The following is a 14,771-nucleotide window of genomic DNA, read 5'->3' as shown; positions in this document are numbered from 1 at the left end:
CGTACCCTAAAACTTCCAGAACAGAAGATAGATCGGGATTCCACCGCTGCAAGCCTCTGTAGCCAACAAAAACCTCTCGGGAGCCCTTCCCGGCACCCTGCCGGAGGGGGGAATCGTTCACCGGTGGCCATCTTCATCATCCCGGCGCTCTCCATGACGAGGAGGGAGTAGTTCACCCTCGAGGCTGAGGGGATGTACCAGTAGCTATGTGTTTGATCTCTCTCTCTCTCGTGTTCTCTCTCGTGTTCTCTCTATGGCACGATCTTGATGTATCCCGAGCTTTGCTATTATAGTTGGATCTTATGATGTTTCTCCCCCTCTACTCTCTTGTGATGAATTGAGTTTCCCCTTTGAAGTTATCTTGTCGGATTGAGTCCTTTATGAGAACACTTGATGTATGTCTTTGTGATCAACTTGCGGGTTTCGTGACACTTGATGTAGTAGCTTTGGGGCACTCTTTGAAGTACTTTTATGTTGGTTGGATGAATCTGAGATTGTGTGATGCATATCGTATAATCATGCCCACGGATACTTGAGGTGACAATGGAGTATCTAGGTGACATTAGGGTTTTGGTTGATTTGTGTCTTAAGGTGTTATTCTAGTACGAACTCTTTTATAGATCGATCCGAAAGAATAACTTTGAGGTGGTTTCGTACCCTACCATAATCTCTACGTTTGTTCTCCGCTATTAGTGGCTTTGGAGTGACTCTTTGTTGCATGTTGAGGGCTTTTCATATGATCTATCTATGTTATTATTGTTGAGAGAACTTGCACTAGTGAAAGTATGAACCCTAGGCCTTGTTTCCTATCATTGCAATACTGTTTACTCTCACTTTTACCATTAGTTACCTTGCTGTTTTTATGATTACAAAAACCTATTTCTACCATCCATATTGCACTTGTATCACCATCTCTTTGCCGAACTAGTGCACCTATACAATTTACCATTGTATTGGGTGTGTCGGGGACACAAGAGACTCTTTGTTATTTGGTTGCAGGGTTGTTTGAGAGAGACCATCTTCATCCTATGCCTCCTATGGATTGATAAACCTTAGGTCATCCACTTGAGGGAAATTTGCTACTGTCCTACAAACCTGTGCACTTGCAGGCCCAACAACGTCTACAAGAAGAAGGTTGTGTAGTAGACATCACACATTGCTTCGCCACAAGGCGGGATCTGTCCAGGACATTGTCAAAATACAACTCGGGCGTGAGGTGCTCCTTGCCCGCGGGCGGTTCCTCGGTCACAAGCTTCACAGCATCCATCTTCACCCAATGCATCTTGACTCAGGCGAAGGCCATTCACGCGCCTTCGATGCAGACCGGCCGCTTGATGTCATCAAGCCGAGGGCAGGCATTGACCAGCCGCTTCACGAGCCCGAAGTAGTTGCTGGGTATGGCTTTGGCAGGCCATAGCCGGATTATTAAATCCTTCATGGCTAGTTCGGCTGCCCTATGCAGTTCGACCAGCTATTTTAGCTGATTGCTAAATAGCATCGGATGTTCTGGCGCAAGGTATTGCGACCAAAACAGCTTCTCCGTGGAGCTCCCCTCTTCGACTCGGAAGAACTCTGCAGCGTCTGAAACGCTGCATGGCAGATCCACAAACGCCCCTGGAGAACTCCAAATCCGGGTCAGTAAGAGGAACCTTGTCTTCACATATTTTCTCTGCATAATAAGGCCTTACCCGCTGCGATTTTTCTGGCCTCCTGGATTTCCTGGAGGGCACCCTGGGCTTCAACCCGGGCATTGTGTGTGCTTTGGCGGGCCTTGGCAAGTTCGGACTCTTGATCCGTAATGTTGCGCTCCAAGGACTCGCATTTCTTGACGGCGTCCTAGAGCTCTTGTTGGACCTCACTGACCCTGGCCTCATGCTTTTCACGGGCGGCTCGTTCCTTGGCCGCTCTCTCCTCGGCCTCGGCCAACGCCTTCTTGAGAGCCTCCACCTCGGTCGCCACTCCTACAAATAAAATGACGCTTTAGTCAGCACAAATCATTCCATCCTTCCTAAATATATACAAGGTTATTGCATATCTCGACTGACTTCCAGCTGTTTCTTCACACGGCTGAGCTCCTCCTCGGTCCGCTCCAGACTCTGCTTCAGTCCGGAGACCTCAACAGTATGAGAGGTCGCAGCCAGCAGCAACGCCTTCTTATTCACATAGACATGACAGGTTAGTCTCCTACGAAAATTATTTGATCCTCTGTTCGGCTTTTCTTTCCAAACACCGGACAGAGTCTCAGGGGCTACTGTCTATACTGTGACATTATTTTTGCATAGTTGCGTTGCTTACCTCAAAGCATGTTAGAAGGCTTGTGCAGGCTTTGGTCAGTCTGCTCTTCGCGGACTGGATCCTCTCAATCACCGTACCCATAAGGGTACGGTGTTCCTCAATAATGGAAGTGCCTCGCAGCGCTTCCAACAAATTATCCAGTGCCTCTGGATGGACAGAGGTCACCGGCGGAATAGGGACACTTCCTTCTTTCGAAATAGGCGGCTTGACTGATTCCGGAGCCGTATGGGTCTCCGGAATTATATTCGGCTGGGGGCCGAATTGGATATGGCCCCCATCGTTAGTATCCATGGGAGTTTGCTCCCCCATGTGTCCGACAACCGAGGTTTCACCCTCCGGCGCTGCCCTGACGGCCTCCTAAGTCTCTCCCTCGCCTGGGATCCTTCGGGACAACACCTCGGTGTTATCCATGGCCTTGGGAGTGGAGGCCGCCGAAAGGGTCCCGCTGTCCATCGCCTCCAGGTCGAGCGAATCCCCCGAAAATGAGGACCGCTCGAGGTTGGACCAAGCCGGACTGCAGATGCATGATTCAACATGTTAAGAAAATGAAGTAGAGAGGCTGGATATATGAATGTGTTCAAGTACTCATGATTTGGCCAGGGGCTTGTCCCTGGGGTACTACACCGAGATGCTGTTGATGGCCGCCATGGAGTTGTCCGGAAGGGAAGCTTTCCCCTTCTTGGACGCTTCGGCCTCCAGACGCATGGAGGCCGTCCTTTTCTTTCTCCCCCCTCAGGGGGGAATAGCTTTCTTCTTCTTCCTCATCTTCCTCATCGTCCTCGGCGGCGGAGGAATGAGTCTCTATGTCTTCGGACGTCACGTCCGAAGTGCCCTTGCAACGGAGACCACCTCTGGTCCCCTTGGCCTTCTTCTTGGCCTTCTTCTCCGGCGCTTGATAGGGCGCCGGAACCAGCGTCTTCGTCAGAAGTGGGATTTCTGGGTCTTCGGGCAGCGGAGCCGGACACTGAATCCACTCCGCCTTCTTTGTCCAGCCCTGAGAGAATTTGTAGGGAGGCTTAGGTGTCTTCCTCGAGTATGCAAGTAAAGCATACACATTGAAAACATGAAAAAACTTACCGGACTAGCAGGATGGGTTAAGTCGTGCCCGCGGTCCTCAGTCGTGGCCGGTAGCGCCTCGTTGGCCTTGAAGAGCACCTTCCAGATGTCTTCGTGCATAGTGCCGAAGAACTGCAGCAAGGTCTGGTGCTTGGCCGGATCATACTCCCACAAATGACAAGTCCGACGTTGGCACGGAAGGATTCGGCGAATAAGCATCACCTGGATCACATTGACGAGCTTGATATTCTCGTTTATCATGTTCTGTATGCGCGTCTGAAGCGCTGTCAGCTCGTCCGGTGAAGACCAGTCCATGCCTTTCTCTGGCCAGGAGGTGAGCCGCATTGGGGCTTCGGACCAGAATTCGGGAGCCGCGGCCGAGTTGGTGTTGTGCGGCTCTGTGATATAGAACCACAATTTCTGCCACCCTCTAACGGTCTCCATGAAGGAGCCTTCGGGCCATGTGATGTTGGGCATCTTGCTCACCATGGCACGTCTGCACTCTGCGTTTTGGCCACTCACCACCTTCGGCTTAACATTGAAGATCTTTAGCCATAATCCGAAGTGGGGTGGGATGCAGAGGAAGGCCTCACACACGACAATGAATGCCGAGATGTTGAGGATGGAGTTGGGGGCCAGATCGTGGAAATCCAGCCCGTAGTAGAACATGAGTTCGCGGACGAACGGGTTGAGAGGAAATCCCAGCCCGCAGACGAAGTGAGGGATGAACACCACCCTCTCATGGGGCTCCGGGGTAGGGACGATCTAACCCTTGGTCGGAAGCCGGTGGGCGATTTCCTTGGCCAGATACCCGGCCTCCCGGAGCTTCGTAATGTCCTTCTCCTTGACGGAGGAGACCATCCACTTGCCATGCGTTCCAGATCCGGACATGGTGGGAGTGCTTTCTTGGGGCGGAAAAGATGAGAACTTGGGCGCTGGAGCTCGAGAATGGGGGAGGCAGGGAGAAAGAAGGCGTGGGTGTAAGGGGTGAGTCCTTATCTCTTTATAAAGGCAGTGAATATCAAGCACCTCCCCACTCACTTTTAAACTCGCCTATTCCCCAAGGGCCGTGCAGATGGCGTGGTTGGGTTACCCATGCCCGTATTGATGAGAATCCCGTGATAAGGGGACACAATCTCTGCTTTGACAAGACGTGCCAATGAAACCGCATCTCAAAATATGGAGCGGCAGGCTAAAAACGGTTTGAATAATGACCGGGCGGCGACGTGATGTCACGCTACAAAAAAGTTGTCAGCAGATCGGACTCGTAAAATATTATACTCTCTACGGTTGTGTGTGGTATTTGTTTTGCAGAACTGGACACATTTTCTGTGTTTGAAAGATGCTTTGGAGTATTCGGAGGAGGAACCCGCCTTGCAATGCCGAAGACAATCTGCGTGCTGGACACCTCATCATTGAAGCCTGGTTCAGGGGCTACTAAGGGAGTTCTAGATTAAGTGGTCCTCGGACTACCGGACTATTAACATGGGCTGGACTGATGGGCTATGAAGATACAAGACAGAAGACTTCTTCCCGTGTCCGGATTGGACTCTCCTTGGCGTGGAAGGCAAGCTTGGCGTTCGGATATGTAGACTCCTTTCTCTGTAACCGACTTTGTACAGCCCTAGTCCCCTCCGATGTCTATATAAACTAGAGGGCTTAGTCCGTAGAGACAATTACAATCATAATCATATAGGCTAGACTTCTATGGTTTAGCCATTACGATCTCGTGGTAGATCAACTCTTCTAATACTCATATTCAGCAAGATCAATCAAGCAGGAAGTAGGGTATTACCTCCATAGAGAGGCCCGAACCTGGGTAAACATCGTGTCCCCCGCCTCCTATTACCATCGACCTTAGATGCACAGTTCGGGACCCCCTACCCGAGATCCGCCGGTTTTGACACCGACAACCACCTTCAAGGCCTAGAATCAAGGCACGCGGAGTTGGCACTCGCTTTCCAGCAGCAGCAGCAGCAGATCGACTCACTTAGCCAGGAAAGGTGGTCTCAGTAGCGGCAGTAGCTAGCGGATCCAACATTGGATAGCATCGTCCCATCCATGCCGAGAAGCAGCATGGGTTCCGCCTCGGGCGATGAGGCACTGCTGGATAGATACCCTGTGGATGGCACATGCATGGTCCTTTGGTTAATAGTGCATTATTGTGCAATTTTAGGAAGCATTCTAATATTTAGGTTTTTAATAATTTGGTCTTGCACATGTAGGTCCTGCTATCAAAGGTCTAGACCCATTTTTCAACTCATTTTGCATATGGGGAAACGGGGTGTCCATTAAAAAACTCAGAAAGATTGTTAGGATAAAGAAACTAGCGACGAAAAACAACAAGATCTTTGTTTGCACAATAAAGAAGACATCAGTCAACTACAGGATGGTACTAACTCTTATACCTTGTTTTTTCTTCCTTTGTGTCATTTCCAAATTTAGAGAAGATATTTATGCAAAACTTTGTTTTCAGGCCTTTCCAAAGCAGTTCCCCGATGATTAGCTCGCAAACCACCTGTAAGGTCAACAGGCGAGGAAGGTATTCATAGAACACCCATGGCACAATATGGATTTCTTCCTCAAGAAGATAAAGAATGGGCGGTTAATCATCCACAAGCATTGTCCTAAATTGTAAGGACCTTCAAAATCATTGAAGGCGCAATATTCGCCTTCCGCTTTAGTAGTTTTCCAGATGAGATTCATCTGTCTATCTACCGTCTATGATGCTAATTTCCAAATGTTTTAAATGTTGCATGTGAAACCTGGTGCCCTTGCATAATGGGGTTGCTATACACCTATATGGTGTAACTGAGTGCTGAAGCTATATGATGTTTTACTCTGATGTATTTCAATTATGAAATCCTGGTAGCCGTAATACGAAAATGAAATATATTGTATGTTTGACATGAAGTGTCAATTTTATTACTAAATGAATTAAAAATAATAGGCCTACTTATTTGGTTTTTCTATTGCATGCGGTTATTGAGACAACCCCGTGGGCGATGACCTCAGACAACCTTCACAGTTTCTAGAAAGTAGGCGTGTTGGATCAATGAATAATCACACATGACTTCCTCTGGACAATTGTTTGCATTAGGCTACCTTGCACAAACATTTCCACATAAAAAGTGTGTGTGATGGGCAACCTATGCCATACAATTTCTTCTAGGTACCGTGTGTGATGCATTCAGTAACACAAATGATGAAATTATAAGTACCGCCTGTGATGGCAACGCTATCACAGACGATGTGGTGCGGAAAATTGTGTGTGATGTACGTATGAACAGAAACATTTGTATGGGATTCACTATGTGGGATGCTAAGAATATCTCACATGATTTGACCCGTATAATTGTTTGCGATGGCTTGCACGATTGCACACGAGCTCTTTTTGCCATGCGTGTGTGACCGAAGGAACTATTGCCGGTGATTTCTGGGTCATGTGGGATGGACTTCCCCTATCACACACATAGGCAAAGCGATGGTTTAAAACTTCGTCGCGGAAAGGGGGTAAAAACCATTTGTATAGAACATGCCTGCATTGGTGAATCTTTACTGGAAATTCACATGACTCACAACACCAGGCTTTCTTCCATGTCCTCAAGAATGTGATGGAATTGATCACAAGTCATGAAAATGAAAATGTTCAACAGGAGATGAAAAATGATGGAAATCTTAAAGTAGAAATCTTTCGTCAAATAAATACTAAAGAATCAACTTCTAAACTTCAGTTAACAACAAGAAGTGATCATAATAACCAAACTACACCAATTGCACATGGATTTTGTTAATGGCGACGAGTTTTGGGATGATGTTCTATTGAGGATCATGTGTGGATGACAATGCTCCCAATATTGGACTGTTGTTGGTGATGATGAAGGCATTGATTCCCTGGAGGTGCCAAAATTAGCAAAATCACCCCTCTGAGAGAGAAACTAAGGTGCTCTAGAGGTGTCCACCGCCTCATAAAATCATGGGAAAACTATGGTGTGCCCTTAGAGGAAGAATAGGTACTTCACTTAGAAGGAGATGCAAATGGGATATTGGTGGCCCTCATGCAGCCACGAAAGTTTCTTAAGGAGAGGATCACCTGACTTTGCCGTGTACCCCCGGCCTCCCCTAGGGGTGGCCCTCTGGCTCCTTGATCCTTTGATGTATATGTTTGCATAGTATTTTTTGGGTTTCCTCTATGAAAATGCACTTTTCCTCTTAAAATTCTCCTACCTATGTTTGTCTACAATTACAAAGGAGTAGAGTTAAAAAGTAGAAACCATGGATAACTATGTATAGTATAAGAGCAATTTATCTTATGCAATAGTGATGCAAAAATGCATGTATCATCGCCTTGACTGATAAGAGCAGCTAGGAGGTAGATGTGGAGCTAGGTTTACATAATCAGGGGAGGGGCCACGACCGAACAAGGGTTATACTTGTGTTAAAACTACTTATTCTCTATTTTGACCATATCACTAGTAATGCAACTTTCAGTCCTACAACTATGACTCCTAATGTCCCATATAAATTTCTAGCATTGGGACAGGCCAGTCTGTTTTTTGATCTGAAATTTAAAGACCGCCTCGACCTAAATTGTCTTTCAGACTGCACAACGAGGCATGGACCCAACCTGACTCGACCAGGGTTTTTGGGTCGGACTAGGGCCAGGTTGCGTATGTTGTGACACTTCTGTTTAACAAGAATATGGTTGCCAAGCTATTACCCGAATCTTCAATATTCTTGCCTTTGGTTATAATTATAGATTTTCTATAAAAATAATAAATTAAGGGGCATTGATTTTGATTTCTAGGAAATCAAAAATAATGAAACAAAATAACTATATAGATATACATAGAAATATAGTAAAATTTTGAAGAAGGGCATCAATGCATAGATCGATATCCACATTATATTTGGTAGAAATATTAAATTTATATTAATTTAGAATATTTTCCCCGATACGAATCGATTTAGTCTACATTATGCTTAGGGAGTCATTAATGGACAACCTATCATACCGCCCTTCTAGAATCTCACGAGGTTACGTTACCACAATGGATGAAACGGATTTGGACAGTATAGACATTTCCGTCAGTCGGATGGCCTTTAAATACCGACGGTCCTGGTTGATCTGCACCACGAGACGTCGAGGTTGCATTCGTATCGCCATATAGCTATAATGTTTTCATCTAATGTTGCGCTCGCAAGCAAGGAGAAGAACTGCCCGTCAAAGGTATTTCCTACGAAATAGATCATTTAGCATTGTATTTACCTATTCTAATTTAATTTTTAGATCTACAATGTCTAAAGTTGAGCGTGGGTTCTTTGACACAATTGGTATTGAATTGCTTTGTTGTGGAGACGATATTGCATTTACCTACCTCCCCTAAGCAAGCTTTAAGATCTTAGATTTGTTTATTTGCTATTGGTAGTGTTATGGTTGATTCTATAGATCTGATTGTGTTGTTGTGTCCAAAATAATAAAGGCAGTCAGATAAAGTTATTATCGTTTAATTGAAGTCGTTTCTCCGTAGGATCAAACATCACTTGGTTTCCCATATTAGTTGAAGATCTTGTTAGATTTCAGTATCTAATAGAGTAGATCAGAGTTTTTTTAGTTCACATATAAATCAACTTCTCTCCGAGTAATAGGTTTTGGCTTTGCTTACTTTAGAGGGTCAGTGCTGCTCTGGTTTTCATCCAATGGATGTTTAATGAGATGTATGTTTTCTTCTATAAGCTTTTGAGGCAATATATGAGTTATTGGTTTCTCTCCTTCGACCCAGCCCATATAGTATCCTCTGTAGCCACATTTTATTAACAAAACAAAATACAATGGGTCCTCGAAGTTAGTTTTGTGTAGTAATATGATAGTTGAGCTATTTTTTTCATTCCATTTGTAAACTTTCCACTATTGTCAGTTCCTTGCTAGTTGGGATTTCAGTAAATTCTAGAGCTATGGCATAACTTCTTTAGAACCCGTCTCTCCCGAGTCCCGACCCCCGTGCCGCCTAGCTTTGGCGACACGGGGGTAGAAACCCTAGCGCCGCCATAGTCCTCACCCCCTCCCCCACCTGTCTCGCCGCCGCCGAAGCCCGGGCCGGCCCCGAGGAAGGCGGTGGCGGGGCGCTATCCCTGGCCAGTCTGGCGCGTCGAGAGGGGCTGCATCACAGCGCGTCCATGGAGATCTGCCGGCGCTTACTGGAGCCTGGGATCTGTGGTTTGCGCGCCCAGATCCGTGCATTTCGCGTCCGTGGCTGCGCGGTGGAGGCGCCTGGCCGCGTGCTCGTCCAACGCCTGGTGCGCGCGCCCTTGGCTGCGCGTCGATGGGGTTGGGCACGGTCACTGCTGCGGGGATGCCCAGGGGCGGCGCGGACGTGCGCGTCGTCGTCGCAGGGTGATGCTGGGGGACGCGGGCTCCCCTAGCTGGTGGCCTCTGGCCTGAGCGGCCGGATCTGACGGGCCATGTCGGTCAGATCTGGCGCTATGGCGGCCGGAGGTGGCTCGGCCGGCGACTGACTCCAAGCGGACTGTGGTAGCTCCCTGTCGGGATGGTGGTCTGGGGTGGCGTGGTCTGGGCTGTGCCTTCGGGACGCTCTAGGCTTGTGTCGCCAGCAGTGCTCCTGCTAGTTTTGTGCGGTGCAGCAAGTGGCGCCTGCTGCTCCGGTTTGGTGGTGGTGTGTTTGGCGAAGTCATCGCAGCATAGGTGCTCGGTTTCCCTGACGAAAGTCATGCTCGACTCTGGTTTGAGCTGATGGCAAATGACGCCTTCGGGTGTGATTTCCCTTGTTGGAGGTGCCATCAAGGGGGTCCGACACCTCTCCCTGCTCCGTGTTCTTGTCTCCTGGTGAAAACCGTGTGCAATGGTGGCGTCTTTGCCGTCATTACTTTGTTGGAAGCATTGCCTTGGAGTCAAGTCTGGTGTTGGAAGCATCTGCTTGGTGGTGGTGTGGTGGATCTGGAGCGGGCAGCGTCTTGGTGAGCATGGAGCATTGGTGGTGAGTCCGTTTGGAGTGGATCGTCGGTCGACGGTGAGAGGAGCAGGAGCACCCTCTGTATGCAAGTAGCGCCAGACGAGCTATGTCAGCTAGCCTCGTGGGATCAGAGCGGCATATGTCTCGCTCTTTCGGATGTATCGTTCCTCTCCGGTGTCCTCGATGTTTGCGGATATGCTCGTAGCAGCCCGGTACAATACGACGGTTGTCGGTGTGCTCTTTGGTAACAGCGTAGGCGCTCGAGTGCCCGCCCGGGTGTGTTGTGGGGTTTTGGATTTCCGGCGTTTTTGTTTATGTTGTGGTGCTTTAGTCCTAGTTTATCTAGGCGCTGCTTTGGTTTTAGCCCGGTTTCCCTCAATTAACCGAGCAGCCCTATTTTCATTTCTTCTTTTTTAGCACTCGCCTTTATGCGGTGCATTCCTCCTTTGGGGTTGTTCTTGTAATACCTTCTTCTGATCAACGAATTTGGCAGCTTGCCAACATTAAAAAAAAACAATTAATGTTAACAAACTAGTACCAAAATACTTAACCTTTTTTTAATGTTTAATTCTATATACATGCTGTTTGTGAGTAGTCAATTATAATGGAACTGAACTTTATTTTTAAGCATAGTAGAATTATTTGGGGAGTTTATGCAATAAAACTACACACTTACTGTAGACGTAACTGTTAATCATGTGCAGTTTTCCTTCATATTCCCTCTTTAGATTCTGTTTTAGACTTTTAAAAACATAACGTCAATAGTTTCATGAAACCTTAACGTATTAAAGGATTTTATTTTACTACTATTTACTTCTTGTAGCTATTGATCCGTGCGTCGTAATGTTTTTGACATGCTATTTGTTTTAAGCAGGTCGCCATGGTTGGAGAGTGGCAACCACAAAACGGCCAAGTGCATGATGAGATCGACCTCAGCATCCCAGTCGATGACAAAGACTTGATCTGGAGCAACACGGGCACGATGAATGATGATGAAGATGTTGCTACCGCGGATGAAGGTATTACTGATGCCGGGAGTGCTAGTCACATGAGGAAGAGGGGCAGGCATGCAAACCGCCAAATTCAGGAACTTGAAGCGTATGTATAAACACGCACTTAATATATATATCCAAAAACAACTTGAGCCAATCCACTCTTGTGATGTGCAGTATGTTCCAGCAATGTCCCCACCCCGATGAGAATCTACGTATCGCCCTCAGCAAGAAGGTGTGCATGGATCCTCTTCGGGTCAAGTTCTGGTTCCAGAATCGACGCAATGCAAAGAAGGTACGGACCAGTCTTAATTTTCGATTGATGTTTACCACGAGATTTGATCAAGTACTAATACGTTTTATTAAACGAGAAATCATGTATGCTTGTTTTGACATATTTTTATTATGATGAACTTGTTTTGCCATGTTACTGTTACTAGTTGGACTATATTCCTTAGGTTTAGCACCTCAATCATCATCAAATAACTAAATGCAGAACCAGAATGAGCGTCAACAGAACATGGTGCTCCGGACGGAGAACATTATGCTAGAAGAAGAGAATCGAGCCATGAAGGCCGCAATACTGAAGAAGACCTGCCCCACATGCAAAGGCCCGATGGTGTTCTTTAGGCCGCTGACCCCGGAGCTGCGGCGCCTACACATGGAGAACGCGAGGCTTAAGGCCGAACTCCTCCACAGGACGGCCTACCTCCACGGTGTCTCTGCTGGAACTGCAGGCTCGTCACGGATTCTCTGCGATCTCAACGTCGACCCCGTCATGCCGCTTCCGCTACGCCAGGACGATCTCATGGCGGACACCATGGGTCACTGTGCTCCCGGCGGCTGCGCATCCGCCGCCGGCGGCCCGGAGCACGCCGCGCTTGAGAGGCACGTCCTCGCTGCACTCCGCGAGCTCATGATGCTGATGAAGCAGGGCGAGCCAATGTGGCAGCCGGCAGCCCTGGGCGGCGAGGTGCTCGACCACCAGCTGTATCGTGCGACCACGCTCCCAGGCTTACTCGAGCTTCCCCCGCCGGGGTTCACGGCGAATGGCACTCGGGACACTGGCTTGGTTATGTGCACTGGAGCCGACCTTGTCCGCATCTTCATGGACGAGGTAACACACATACTACCCTATATCTCATCCCGTAATTTTTACATATGACTTCTCCCTGTGTGTGTTTTGACTTTTGAGCTGTTGGCAGAACTGTTGGTCTGAGACGTTCCCCGATATCGTGGCAAGTGTTTCCGCCGACAACATCGGCCACGGTTGTATCTGCCAAGGGGGAGTGATACTGGTAAGTTCCGCTGCAAAATACATAGCTCTCATACTAGTAGTATTTTTTTATTTTTTTTGAAAGAAGCTCTCATACTAGTAGTTGGTTATATGGGTTACGTTACTAAAAAAATCGTGGCACACTTGATCGCAGATGAAGGCAGGCCTTCGGGTGCTGTCGCCAGGGGTGTCGAGTTGCGATGTGAAGTTCGTGAGGCAATGCCAGATGATAGAGCAAGGCGTTTGGGCCGTGGTGGACGTGTCTCTTGATGCCAATGGCACATCTGAGCTCAGAGCATGGAACACTGGCCTACCGGGGGCCTGCCGGGTGCTGCCAAGTGGGTGTCTTATCAAGGACATGAACAATGGCTACTGCAAGGTAACTAGTACTCCCATCTCTACACGTACTTTAGGAATGTGGATTGTAGGAGTATCTTCTAGTGTAGAATTCTCATAATTTCTACTGACATATTGTTGCAAACAACTATAGTAATACAATGAATATATCATATACATATATGTCTAATCCCTTGCACATTTGTTCCAGGTGGCAATGATCGTGAACGCGGAGTACGACAAGGGCTTCATGCGGTCGCCGCTCCACCCGCTGCTGAGCTCAGGGCACACTTTCAGCGCACGCCGCTGGCTGACATCGCTCCAGAGGAGGTGCGAATTCCTTGCGCAGCGCTTGAGCCCCGCCTATGGCATCAGCAGGGCAGGTGAGTCACGAAACCCCATCACCATCCACCCGTATCCGTATGCATCCAGAATTCCAGATGGCCATGCAATTCTGAAACATTCACAGCAGGTGGTGCTATAACGCCCGAGGGGCGAAACAACGTCCTGGAGCTGGCACGGAGGATGACGGAGAGCTTCTATGTAGCCATCTCTGCGCCCAGGGGCGAGGCGTGGCGCAAGGTCGCCGACTCGCGCGGCAGCTGCGGAGTCGGCGGCGAGTCCTTCCAGCTGGCCATGCACGTGGTGACTCCGCTCGCTGCACCTGGAGAGCAGGCGGCCGGGCCCGTGCTGTGCGCTACCACGACGGTGTGGCTCCCCGAGATACCGCCGCAGCGCGTGTTCGACTACATCTGCGACGTGGAGCGCCGTGGCGAGTGGGACGTGCTTGCCGAGGGCGCACGCGTGCAGGAGGACGCTTCCCTTGCCACGGCCCAGTTCCCTCTTACCGGCGTCTCCATCCTTCGCCCCACTGTAATGGTTTGCATCCTAGCTTCAAATATTCTTATCGCTACTTCAGTCCCCATTGTGATCGCGCCAATGTGGATATCTAAGGGTTGGCCATCTTTCTTCGAATTGCCGCAGGGTCGTGGTCGTGGTGGAAGCAGCTGCAACAAGAAGCTCATCCTGCAGCAGGCTTGCGGCGACGCGCCGTGCATGGTGGTGGCGTACGCTCCGATTGACACGGCAGACCTGAAGGACGTGATGCATGGGGGCAGACGTGCCTCTCTCTCCCTGCTGCCCTCCGGGTTCTCCATCCTTCCTGACGGCGTCGGCGACATACAGACGGATCCGCTTGATGCCAACCCCTCCGCGGTCGACCCCATAGACCACCAGAGGAGCTGCGGATCTCTCGTCTCTGTCCTGCGGCAGACTCACCTGATTGGAGGGAACCTCACCGCACAGACCGTCGACAACTTCGGGAATAATGTCTCCGGTTCCATCATGAAGATCAAGGATGCGGTCCATGCCAAGAGGGTTATGACCGTCTGATGCGCCTTCTACCATTTCCGGTTCATAATAAGAATAAGCACTCAGAAGAGAAACTGAGAATAAATTTGTGGACTTCGTTGCAAATTTTATTTCAATAATTGCTACATTGTAGACATTGAACTGCACCAATGGGTTGTTTGTTTTCCAAATGAATTTATGAATCACTTTGTTTTTCTCTTGATATGGTCTTTTTTTCGTTGACAAAATGCCAACAACGCACTTTTCATTGCGTTTTTGTTGTTGTGAAAGACGGGTCTCCCCTCTACTATTTTTTTGAGTAAAATGCACCATAAGTCCTAAAAGTGTTCAAGGTGTGTCACCTAGGTCCTAAAAGTTCTAAAATGTACATATGAGTCCTATAACTAAATAAACTGTCCACTGCGAGCCCTAATTGTGGCTGACCAAGTCCAGTGGTGACACTGGCCATAGCCACGTAAGTAGAGCCGGTTTTGG

The 14,771-nt window shown here is 48.4% G+C and overlaps 1 protein-coding gene across 12 annotated transcripts; it reads left to right on the top strand.

Moving 5' to 3' along the window:
• Positions 1-9,342: 9,342 nt before the first annotated feature.
• On the top strand, positions 9,343-14,496 carry LOC123091176 (homeobox-leucine zipper protein ROC6). 12 transcript variants are annotated; one of them, XM_044512607.1, is made up of 9 exons: positions 9,343-10,326; positions 11,197-11,420; positions 11,492-11,609; positions 11,811-12,431; positions 12,520-12,612; positions 12,745-12,969; positions 13,138-13,309; positions 13,396-13,805; positions 13,911-14,496. In XM_044512607.1, the coding sequence occupies exons 2-9, from the start codon at positions 11,203-11,205 to the stop codon at positions 14,316-14,318; spliced, it is 2,265 nt and encodes a 754-aa protein (XP_044368542.1). In that variant the 5' UTR covers positions 9,343-10,326; positions 11,197-11,202; the 3' UTR covers positions 14,319-14,496. The 12 variants fall into 12 exon arrangements, with proteins under 12 accessions (XP_044368542.1, XP_044368536.1, XP_044368535.1 ...); XM_044512601.1 differs by having other exon boundaries at positions 9,343-10,346; XM_044512600.1 differs by having other exon boundaries at positions 9,343-10,346; positions 11,194-11,420.
• The last annotated feature ends 275 nt before the right edge of the window (positions 14,497-14,771 follow it).

The sequence above is a fragment of the Triticum aestivum genome, chromosome 4B, assembly GCF_018294505.1.
Source record: "Triticum aestivum cultivar Chinese Spring chromosome 4B, IWGSC CS RefSeq v2.1, whole genome shotgun sequence".
NCBI lineage: Eukaryota > Viridiplantae > Streptophyta > Magnoliopsida > Poales > Poaceae > Triticum > Triticum aestivum.
Note: the sequence above shows the minus strand (reverse complement) of the source record. Positions and strands in the feature narration are given on the sequence as shown.

What these genes read in the sequence shown, in the direction of transcription:
- LOC123091176 (XM_044512596.1), top strand. Translation starts at nt 10,212, where the DNA reads ATGGTGGCGTCTTTGCCGTCATTACTTTGTTGGAAGCATTGCCTTGGA. An exon ending in TCCGCATCTTCATGGACGAG is followed by an intron (nt 12,432 to 12,519) that starts GTAACACACATA and finishes AGCTGTTGGCAG; the next exon opens with AACTGTTGGTCTGAGACGTT. An exon ending in TGAACAATGGCTACTGCAAG is followed by an intron (nt 12,970 to 13,137) that starts GTAACTAGTACT and finishes CATTTGTTCCAG; the next exon opens with GTGGCAATGATCGTGAACGC.